Raw genomic sequence first — 12,451 nt, 5'->3', positions numbered from 1 at the left:
TCTCCTCTCTCTCTCTCTCTCTTTATCTCCTCTCTCTCTCTCTTTATCTCCTCTCTCTCTCTTTTTATCTCCTCTCTCTCCCTCCCCCCCTCTCTCCCTCCCTCCCCCCCCCTCTCTCCCCCTCCCCCCCTCTCTCCCTCCCTCTCCCCCCCCTCTCTCCCCCTCCCCCCCTGTCCCTCCCTCTCTCCCTCCCCCCCTCTCTCCCCCTCCCCATCAGACCATGAGCGTCCCCCTGGAGAGGGCCGTGGCCCAGAAGAAGGAGGCCATCGAGGCGGCCATGGAGATGTTTGAGCGCGGCGCCGAGGTGCTGGCCAGCGCGGTGGGCGAGCTCCTCCCCCTGTGCACGGCCGCCGCCCCCGTGCTCCGCCTGGCGCTCCACAACGTCCAGAGCAAGGAGGTCTTCTACGTCAAGGAGCAGTTCCTCACCGTGCGCAGCCGGCTGGACGTGCTCTCGGGCCAGCTGGACGACATCGACGGGGAGCTGCGGAAGAGCAGGCTGGACACGCAGTACTTCGGCGTGGAGGAGAACGTCAGGAACCAGTTCAGGAAGTACCTGGACATCCTGGAGGCCAAGCCGGAGTTCCACGCCGTGAAGAGCCGGCTGTTCCTGGAGCACTTCGCCCAGACCGGAGGGGAGAAGAACCTCCATGTGCTGTACGAGGCGGTGATGGGGCTCAACAGCTTCGGGGAGTCTGTCCTAGACGTGGTGGAGAGGTGACGGTCCTTCTTCACGTGTTTTTCTGATTACCTGATCTATGAGTGTTAGGTTATGTCTCCTACCATTAACCGTGCGCACTTATCGTATGTTGAACGTCCTGGCCCCTAGAAATAGTACTTAGCATTGTGTAGCGTCTTATCCTAGCTATCTCTGTTGTGTACGGGGAATGGGTTAACCTGGTGATTGTTAGTGCTTGGAACTTGGTTCTATGAACATCTTTAATGTACCGACCGAGATATAGTGTTGTTTTCTCCGTCTTCTGACAAATGTACTTATTGTAAGTCGCTTTGGATAAAAGCGCCTGCTAAATACCATAAATGTTAGTGTAAATGTAACCCAACGGTGCCAATCTAGGGTTCAACACTTAATTATTACTGTTGCATTCAGTTTTGCCACAGAAGCACGTTCTGAACAAACCCAGCGATAACCTGGTTCTTCTGCCGTGCCCCAGGTACGTCTCGAGGAACCGGCGTCTCCTCGAGGACTTCTGCGTGAGGCTGAAGGAGCTCTTCTGCCTGGGTCTGATCGCTCTGCTGGGCCACTGCGCCCTCGCCCAGGAGGACGAGGAGGACGAGAAGATCCAGGACTGGAGTGACCGGATCGAACAGGTGGAGTCCAAGATGAAGGCCACCATCGAGGCGTGCGTGGCGGCCTTCCCCGAGCAGGCCAAGATGGACGCAGAGCGACTGCTGAAGGAGAAAGACCAGCAGGAGCTCGCGGACATCGCCCAGGCTCTGCAGGAGTTCCTGGCGGGGAAGTACGACTGGGTGAGCTGGTCCGTGAGGATCATCAACCACGCGGGGAGCGCCTACCGCAAGTGGAGGGCCGGGGAACACTTCCACCACGTGGCCGGTCGGAACTGGTTCGAGGTGCTCCAGGTGAACAACATCAACCTGGTGGTCTCCTTCAGCGAGGGGGCCGCTCCCCGGAAGGTCCCCCGAGACCTGATCCAGCAGCTGATGGAGGGCCCGGGCAGGAAGGGGAACGCCCAGGCCGTGGTGGAGGTCCTGGAGAAGCAGCTGGGCGGCTTCGTGGTGCACGCCGTCAGCCGCCACAAGGAGAGCACGGCCGCGTGGAGCTTCCCCGAGGCGGCGCACTACTGGGAGAGGCACAAGAACGTGGCGCTCTGCGTGCACCCGGAGTAGACAGGGGTTCTGTTTCTTAGGGTTTGGTTGTTTTTGGTGCGTTGTCGTTATGATGCGCTGTGATGATGATGTGTTTCGTGGAGTTTCTAGGTAAAGCGGATCTACATTTTTTTTGCACTTGTTTTTAGCCGGATCTCCATCGAGATCCTAGCTTTTTAATTGTCGTTGATGCAATTTCTCTGTTTGCTGCTAACTGCTAAAAGTGTTTTTAATGTTCAAAGTCTACATTACACACTTTTATGTATATAGGCTGTTTTTATAAAACTCATAGCTTACTAACAACTTTATTTATTACTAAACTAAATTAAAACAACATATAAAATCTGTATTATAACGACTAAAAATTAACTAATACATGCTCGGTTTACTTTGTTGTTTCAATGTTTTGTCTCAAATGCAAAATATTGCAAGCTATCGCTCCAGTAGGCTACCAAAGAGACAGTGTCTGCTAAAGCTACGCCTGCTAGCTGCGCTCCCATTTTGTCAGAGAGATGCTGGCCTAGTTAACGCTAAAAGGCAACACGGAGGCCAGCCTTTCAACCGTGAACAACAGGGGACTTGGCAGACGGACTCACACAAAGTGCTCCTTGTTTCAAACTCTGGGAAACCAGTTTACCGTTGAACCGTAACCCAGAGTTCGACCACGTCTCCGTTGCTACTAGCGATGGAGCCGTGCGCATGAAATATTATATCACGTTACCGACCTGACGGGAACCGAATCACCGTAATAAATGTCATAGTAACGAGCGTTCTGCATCATTTCTTACGTATTACAGCAGTTAATGATATATGCTTATCAGATGTGAAGGTAAAATAGTCTTTATGGACACGTGTGTCTGTGTGTGTGTGCGTGTGTTTGTGTGTGTGCGTGCGTGCGTGTGTTTGTGTGTGTGTGCGTGAGTTGGAGTGCATATTGTGTGTGCGTGTGTTTGCGTGTTTTAGTGAGTGTGTGTGAGTTAGAGTGCATATCTAGGTGCGCATCTGTGCGCGTGTGTTTTTGTGCCTGTTTGTGTTGTACTTTACATTGTGTACGTGCACGTGCACTAGCTGCTGTGTGCGTTCGTTTCACATGCACCCCGGTGGCGTCTCCTCATGATAAAGCTCAGCTCTGCAACAGGCACGCCGGGCTAATTGAATTGATATTCGCACAGTGCTCAGCGTTTCCCGGGCGCAGATACAGTTTGATGGTCTATGAATAACCCGGGGCTGCGCTAATATCCTGCAGATGAGCAGCAGAGTGCTTGACTCAGCGGGATGGACCCCTCCGGGGCTGCAGGGGAAGAGCCCGGCGCGAGATGGAGAGGGTCTTCAGACGCCAGACCTCCCTGCACTACATCACCGCTGTCAGCGCGCGCCCTGCGGGCACGCCTGGATCGACGCACACAACGCTGGGAGGAACACCGTGCCGCTCTGGGATCAGCCACACACACACACACACACACACACACACACACACACACACACACACACACACACACACACACACACACACACACACACACACACACACACACAAACAATGAAACTGCTGTTGTTTTATGCGTATGAGTTTGAGGTTTGTTATTGGTGATCAGGGATCTTTCTCACCAGTTACATTTTTCAGTATTGAGGCTTTGTGATCAAGTGATGTTAAACTCAGTTTGGGCAATGTCTTGTTGCAGTGACGTCCAACTGTCATTTTACTGCCAAATATCTATTTGATAAAATATGAATAATAATGAAATATAAAATGTGAATATGAATAATAATTACATATTTTAGAAAGGGGATCATTCTAAATCTAAAGGAAAAGGATGGGAAAAAGGAGACATTGCATTTTTATATATTTCTCTTCCAAGATCCTGACAGTGTTCCGTGTCTGCAATATTCTGCATCAACGCCACCGATGCACCTGCTCAGAACAGGCCGCCATCTCTCTATTCCTGGAACTCCAGACGCATGACTAACAGCTGAGAGGCACGATGTCACGTCACGGCTGTCTGGGTCTTTGTTCCAAACCCAGAATAAGGAAACCGACACAGGATGCATCCAGACTCAAGGATGGGCGTGGCCGACGCTTTAGACCCAAATCCGTCTGCTAAGACGACAAAACAAAACACTGAGGAACCTGTCCCACAGAATGACTGTTTTGCAACACAACAAAGAGGTTTTTCCAACACAGATGAAAACCAACGGCGTCTTCAAACAACCCGCAACCGGCAGACGTCAGCCACGGTGGTTCACCCTCGTTATTCACCCTCTTCATTGATAATTCATGTTCAGCATCCACCGACACATCGCGCCAACCACGGTTTATGAGGTTGTCTGCTTCCCGTGAGGACCCACGGGATCTACCTGATCTTCCTGATCTTGGTGATCTTCTTGATGTACGTCCTCTACTTTATCTATGAGATCCCCGTGATCTTCATGATCTATATATACGGGATCTTTATGATCTTCTTGATCTACGTCATCCACGTGATCTACTTGAAATTCGGGATCTACGTGATCTTCTTGATCTATGTGATCTTCTTTGTGATCTACGTGATCTTCCTGATGCGTGACCTTCGTGGTATGTGATGCACGGTGATCGACGGATGGTGCATCACACGGACGGCCTTTCTCAACAGTCCCTGCTCTTCTCCAAACAGTTTCCAGGGCGACTCCCCAGATGGTTTCTGGCTAAGAGACCATCTGGGGCATCAGGTGACCACACCACCACAACTGCTGATTACCTTCTACAGTGACGGAGTGGAGGGTTGCATCGTGGGACGGTTTCACTCGTGGAGACACGAACGGGGGCAGGAGGCTTGTTGTGGGAACCGGTGGATTTATTAGTGGCTGTGGGGGGCTTTGGCCTGCTGGGTAGTTAACGAGTATTGATCCTGAAGCCTCTTCCCCTGCAGGATAGGCTCTTGCTGAGGTTCTGCATCAACCCTAACGGTCTGGGTGGAGTTCAGTGTCTCGTTTATTCTATTGTGAACCAGACGGTAAGATCGGGTTCGCTCTGGTCTTAATTGAAATCCGAGCGGGAATCAGAGGTACAGAGATGCCTCGCCAACAGAGGGCGCTGTGATTGGTCGATTGGTTTCGCTACAAAAACCAAACGATAAGTGGCTTGAGTAAGAGAGATACGGTGTCATAACAAGGACATAACTTCTTAAATGCCCGGGCTGGCCTAATGGATAAAGTGCACAACACAGCGCTCCTGAAGTTAGCCATTCAGTCGTTCGTTCACGGCGCAGCATGAGCAGTTAACATATACGAGTCAAATGGTGTATTGATCCAGCTCCCTGCACTCATCTCAAGGTAGGAGAGGGGGGGGGGGGGGACTGCTGACTCTTCAAACAGAAACATCGGGAAATCACATTAAATATCAATTCTTAACCCCAGAGACAAAACATAGAAGCACTAAAAATACTCCATCAGATACCCTGCTGCTCTCCCATAAAGCTGGTGTCCAACAGCAGATATCAGCCAACATCAATATTTCCTCCGCAAATGAAGGAGAGCTGATCCAGCATGGCAGAGTGCTGCGGGATCAATGGGAGCCTCCGCTGGTGTCGGCCAATCGCAGCCCAGGATAATGCTGTTAGCATCAGGCGGCCATCGACCTGTGCTGCTCTCTGAGGACTGACCTGATGAACACAGGAAAACATTTGTTCAGCGACACACCGGCTGCAGTCCAGCAGAGCCCTGAGACACCTTCGTCCTCACACCGCCTGTGGTGTTAACACCACCCAACACCACCACCTCTACACAACGCCACCACCTCTACACAACGCCACCACCTCTACACAACGCCACCACCTCTACCCAACGCCACCACCTCTACACAACGCCACCACCTCTACACAACACCAGCACACACACCTGAGACTACTACTGCACATACCAAACACCACCATACTCACCCAATACTACCTCCACCAAACACCACCACCTCCACCCACCAGCACCTGTGTAAAAAAGCATCTAAATATAGACATAAATAACGTCTCACACACACACGTCAAAATATAGGCGTTAAACGACATAGTAAACCTCAAATAAATGTCTTAAAAACTTTGGAATATGTTTTGATTATTGGATTTCACATTTGAGTGTTACATTTTTTCTGTCTGGTTTGAGGTTTTGGTTTTGGATTTAGGTTGATAGTTTAGAGTTGGGATTATGGTTTTTTATATGAATTCACCTTTTTGTTTTAGCGTTTGCTTTTGTATTTTAATTAGGTTTTTGTTTTTGGGTTAGGCATCCGTATTTTGGTATGTTTTATGTTCTACAGTTAAGATTTGGGGCTAGGGTTATAGTGTTTAAAACTAAGTGAAAATAAACGCGTCATTTCGTCCACCTAGTGCATGCTGGGGTATGGATGTTAACACACACACACACAAACAAACAAACAAACAAACAAACAAACCAACAAACAAACAAACAAACACACAAATCCACACACATACAAACACACACACACCCTCTCTCTATCACACACACACACACACACACACACACACACAAACACACACTGACACACACACACACACAAACACACACACACAAACTCACACACACACACACACACACACACACACACACACACACACACACACACACACACACTTAAACACCCACACACACAAACATCTTACAGGGTTGACGTTATAGCTGCAGCAAGCATCGTTAGAGACAGTCTCCTGGGCTGCCTGAGGTTTTCTGGAGCCTGGGGGAGTCTGCAGCAAGCTGCTGTAGGCTGCTATTTATACTGCCATACATGATCTATAGAAAGCATTAGGTATATTATATAAGATGATGCCCGCTTCCAACTGAAGCGTCTTGAAAAAGGTGTCATGTCGCAACGCAAACATGAGTCACACAAACATACACGCATCAATTCAAGCACACACACACAAACACACACACACACACACACACATGCAGACACACACACAAAAACACACACACAGACACACACACACACACACACACACACACACACACAATATTATAATCTTCTCATATGGGCATTTAGAAAAATGTAATGAATATTTTTTTTTTGTTATTAACAATATAGGTTTATTTTCCGAGCCCTTACAATGTTGTCGTGACGCACAATCAACGGCCCCTACGGTTTAATGACACTAAGAAGTCATGAAAGATATTATCCCGAAGGAAAAGAACAGCAGGAGAAAGAGATACGGACAGACATGGCGTGATATACAGCCAGCCGCTCTCACACTTTATCACACTGGGCATTATGTGTGTGTCAGCAACTAAGATGCAGAAGTGCTCAGAAAAGAAGATCACAAAGGAACGAGTTCCCGTTTCCTGCGTGGGTCATACACTACATTTAGAGCCGTTTAAACAGTTTGGTCCAAACGCTGTGAGTTAGTCAGAGACCACAGAGTGTTCGGTGCTGGAGACAGCTAGGATTACTGGTTATCACTGGTTATCAGGAGTAGAGAGACAGACAGAAAGACAGACAGACAGCTCTGACCAGGGTGTTATCAGGAGTAGAGAGACAGACAGACAGACAGCTCTGACCAGAGTGTTGTCAGGAGCTAGACAGAAAGACAGGCAGGGGGGAGAGATGGTGAACCGGAATACTCCAGAGGTTGGTCTACTCTCAGACCAATTATAAATAGTTCCTCCACAGAACCATTAGTGAATTAAGGTTGTAATTTGTATATTGATCCGTTCAGTAAAATGTGAGCTCTCTCCAGCATCGTTTACCTCTCTCTCTCTCTTGTTCTCGCATCCCCCCCTCTCTCTAACTCTCTCTCTCTCTCTCTCTCTCTCTCTCTCTCTCAGTATTTATATCAATTACCACAAAACATGAATACATATGAATACTAATATAATAATACTTAATATTTAGCCCTTTGTAAACCACGTACAACAATAACGTTATGGATGGTTGTAGACCTGTATGTTGTAGACCTGTAGGTTAACAACTCTACGTGGGCATTAATCAGCTGATGGTCTAGTGCATTAGGTTAACAGGTGGTCATTAACCCAGACGATGGTCGGATGGTTAGGTTGACATGTGGTCATTAGGGTGAGATTCACTGGTTTCATCCAGTCTATGAGCTCCAAGAAAACATCATCTGGTTCGTTGGTCACTATCTTACAGTTATAAGAATCTGAAATAGGACTACAAACAACCTGGAGGTTAAGGTTATGGAGTATAACATGAAGACTGTCGGCGTGGGGATGGCTTCAGAACACACTGCCTAACACAAAACCTCCATTCTTCGTTGTTGAAAGAGATCAGAGCGGGGACTGGGGACCACATAAGGAACCCTAATCCCTCTTGGCAGCGGTAATTAGATTTCCCCTCTCCCATTGAGGTGAAGACGGTTTCATTGTGTTTTTAGTACGAGCATTGATCCCGTCGGAGCTGCCTCTGCTGTCGATCGATTGGCCGCTCTGCCCGAGCTTGTAAACCCTGATCTGTTTCCTCAGATCAGCCGCATCGACCCGCAGCGAGATGTCGGTCTGCACTGCATACAGATGTGGACGTTAAGGTCAGAGGTCACCACGATACCGGTCCCTGGCACTTAAAAATAGTACTTAGCATTGTGTAGCATCTTATCCTAGCTATCTTTGTTGCATACGGGGAATGGGTTATCCTAGTGATTGTTAGTGCCTGGCACTTGGTTCTATAAACATCCTTACTGTACCGACCGAAATATATTGCAGTTTCTCTTTCTTCTGACAAATGTACTTATTGTAAGTCTCTAAGGATAAAAGCATCTGCTATTTTCTGAATGTAAATGTAAAGACCGATAGGGATTGTGAAAAGTGACGTCACAACGGGCGCCATCTTGTGAGGCAGAACCAACAGACCAACAGACCAACAGAGGCGGTGACCTCTATACATGGAGCGTTCACCGTAGCGTTCAACACGTGGTGACATAGACTTCACAGTGGGGTTCGAACATGACAGTAAGTTCAACTATTGCACCCAGTAAGTTAAACTAGTGCCTCTGTTGGTTCAGTGCGCACGTGCGTGCGAGCGTGCACTCTACGCGCGTGTATTTACCGGTCCTGCACTGGGAGACGAAGCGGTCAGACTGTCGGTGGTCTACTGCCCCCCCGCGGTCAGTGTTGGAATTACAACCATGCTTTATTTGTCCTGAGGGCGAAGGCACCGGATGTGATGGGGATTTTTTTTTTCATAACCATGGAAACGACCAGGGCAGAGATGCTGCGTTCTGCTATTTTGAGATTAGATGAGCGTAGTCGCAATAACCAAATGCAGGGGAATAGGAGGATGTGGGCATGATCTACTTTCTGCACCTTGCAAAATCGATACTTTTATGTCTCAGCGAAGGATTTCAGCATTTAAAGATTTGTTCTGATAGAACTACATTATTCATGTTTCCCAAAATGACCAGATACATTATTTGTAGAAGACAGTGCTTAATACTTCTCTCCACTAGATGGTGCTGATGCCATTCAATATCTAGCTAACTAGCAGCTGTTGTTCACGTTGTATAATGAGATGTCAGTTAGGGGGTACAACGTATGGAACTGACACGCGTCAACATACATTTGGATAAGTAGGACAATAAAATGAGGAAATACCCCCTATAATCATTTGCATTCTGCAGATGATTATGCTTCGTTTAAGGACCTTTAAACCTAAGAATGTCAATAAAATGCAAGGTCTCTCTTTTATTGAGTCCACGGAACTTATAGTGGCCTCTACAGTGAATTATTTGGCTGATGGCTTACTGATTTGACTTTGAATCATTGACGGTAAATCTTTGATCTGGCAATATTCCAATTTACAGAGCAAGTTCCTTGTTCTAATGAAACGAAACTGTGTTGAAAACATGGGAAAACTAATTTCAAAACAGTTATAATTAATTTCCCTCCCTCCCTCAGGGCAATGTTCAGCAGCACTTTTTTGTATGTGCACCAGACCACAGCTGAGTCTTTTCAAACGTTATGAACCGTATAAAAAACACATAAAGGTAATAATGGTCTGTGTGTGGAATGGCTCCTGCTACAAATTATATTAGTAATTTAGTCATCATGTGAGCTGAAAGTGTCTGGCCCCGGTTGACTGTCCTGATTTTGTGGCTTTCAGGTTGAGTGAGTGATGATGAATTCAGTTAATTGGGTCTCCTGGAAACCAATGAGGAAAATGTTGACAGACAAAGCAAAAAAAATAAAATAAATAAATAACAAAGCACCTGACACTTCCAGTGAATTCCCCTCCGGGCATTGGGCAAAATTTAAACAGAAATACAACTGTGCATGCACCAATCACTCAGAACCTGTCACAAGGGATGTAGGCCTTCAGTAACAATTTGTAAAACAAGTTAAACATGTATTCACCCACTGCGCCAGTAATTGAACGTGTTTACGCAGGTTAAATAACTTTTTCACAACGGCATAAGACACTATCTATCTATCTATCTATGCAGACAGACAGACAGACAGACAGACAGACAGACAGACAGACAGACAGACAGACAGAAAGACAGACAGACAGACAGACAGATTCCCCCCAGAGGGGACATTCCTCTGTTACAGCAAAGAAGCAGTGAAAAACACAGGATATATCCAATGCAATACAATTAAATGTAGTGCTCAGGGAAACAAATATGTCTTCAATATAGGATTTTGAAACATTCACTTTGTGCGACTATTTAGTCCTTTTTAATAATAATGATTCCCTTTTCTCAGACAACACTACACTATTTCATAGAAAATGATAGGCATCAAGTTACAGTGTACAAACATTATTCAATAGATAGGGTAGATATCATAATTTCCTCTTGAACAACATCTCTTTCAGAACACACATCCTCAAAAAAGTTTACGGACACCCTCCACTGGGGTGTCCGTCCTGCTTCCTGTCATCCTGTCCTGCTGTTATCCCGGGGTTGAGGTCGAGAGAGTGATGATGATTCATTTTTCTTTGCTCTCCTGGAAACCATGGAGGAAGAGGTTTTCAACATCTGGCATGGTCTGACTCAGTTTCTGTTTACAGCACACACACACACATACACACACACACACACACACACACACACACACACACACACACAAACACACACACACACACACACACAGAGACGCACACACACATGCACACACACACACACACACACACACACATCCACATCCACACGCACACACAGATGCACACACACATGCGTGCATCTGTGTGTCACACACAGATGCACACAAACGCACACACACACACACACACACAGACACACACACACACACACACAAACACACAAGAATGTGGAAGCCTTAACCAAAGTCAAGTCAACAAGATGATTTGGGGCAGACTTCAGGTGTTCATGGAACAAAGTGCCTGACAGATTTGCAGAGGGATATGTTGGGGCCTTCCTGTCTTCCAGAGATCAGGGGGAATCGCACAGCTGGAATGTAAACACAGGGGCAGCTGAGGACAGGTGTATCATGGGTAAATAGCTGAACTGCAGGGGCACAGGCGTGGGCAGGGGAAATGAGTTGTTTGAAGTCTAGGGCCGTAAATGCCAGTGCGTTCTGCCCATGTGTTTCTATTTAGGCATCAAAGGAAGCTTGAGTCCCCAGCTATTGCATTATGGGTTTAAAGATAGCTTGCGCTGAAGCAATTCATACGATAAAGCCTTCCATCATACTCCATTTATGATTTATCATATCTCATATTTAACATCAATAAATATTAATATATACATATAAGATAAATGTATAGATACGAAACATAATTTATAATATTGATATATTTCATATTTCTCTTGTGGATCAAGGTATCCTCAGACCTCCTTAACAGCATCTCAGGGTTAACAGGTCATGTGACCCGATACACCGGGCTTCTAGAACCTTCCAGCTTCTCTAGACGTCCTCCCTCTGCCCAGCGACAGACTGAGCGAGGTTCAGGCCGAGCGTGAGCGAGGTCTTAGGGTGGGCGAGCGGAGGTGGGCGAGCGCTAATGTGTCAATGTGTCATGGTGATGACCACGTCCTCTGTGGCCTGTGATGGTTTCCTGTGTTCCTGATGGGGTCACCTGACCTGTTTCACTCAGTGCCAGGCTGGGTTGACATTAAATGAGTCGTGATTAAAAACATCTCTTTTCCAATTCGCCAGTTTCGTGTGATCAGCCCTGTTGTAACGGCAGACACATGTGTTCATAGACCGGAGGACACACACACATCACACCGCTATAGGACGGATCCGTCTCCAACAGCGTACCTTATTTCCATAGTCTAGATGTTATCATTCATTCACTGTCTCATCTCTGATTGTCTGTCTCTTTATTATGAATAGACATGTGACACCATACAACTATCAACGTTTATATTTCCCTGGTTGGATGGATGGATTATGTTTTAATAGCCGTCTTTATGGATGGATTGTTACATAGAAGTATAGATGGATGGATGGTTACCGGAAGTATAGATGGATGGTTACATAGAATTATAGATGGATGGTTACATAGAAGCATAGATGGATGGTTACATAGAAGCATAGATGGATTGATGGTTAGATAGAAGTATAGCTGGATGAATGAATGTTTAAATAGATGGAAGGATGAAAGATGGCTGGATGGGTAGACGGAGGGGGGATGGACGGTTAGAAGCGT

At 46.8% G+C, this 12,451-nt stretch overlaps 1 protein-coding gene across 1 annotated transcript; it reads left to right on the top strand.

The window, feature by feature from the left end:
* Positions 1-220: 220 nt before the first annotated feature.
* Positions 221-1,863, top strand: LOC307091876 (protein rapunzel-like; the record flags this gene model as incomplete). The annotated part of the gene is made up of 2 exons (XM_079758715.1): positions 221-714; positions 1,170-1,863. 2 exons carry the CDS (start codon positions 221-223, stop codon positions 1,861-1,863), a joined length of 1,188 nt encoding a protein of 395 aa, XP_079614841.1.
* Between the last annotated feature and the right edge of the window lie 10,588 nt (positions 1,864-12,451).

The sequence above is a fragment of the Pollachius pollachius genome (genome assembly GCF_949987615.1).
Source record: "Pollachius pollachius genome assembly, chromosome: 1".
In the NCBI taxonomy this organism is placed as follows: domain Eukaryota; kingdom Metazoa; phylum Chordata; class Actinopteri; order Gadiformes; family Gadidae; genus Pollachius; species Pollachius pollachius.
This window is presented reverse-complemented; position numbering and strand designations above follow the sequence as displayed.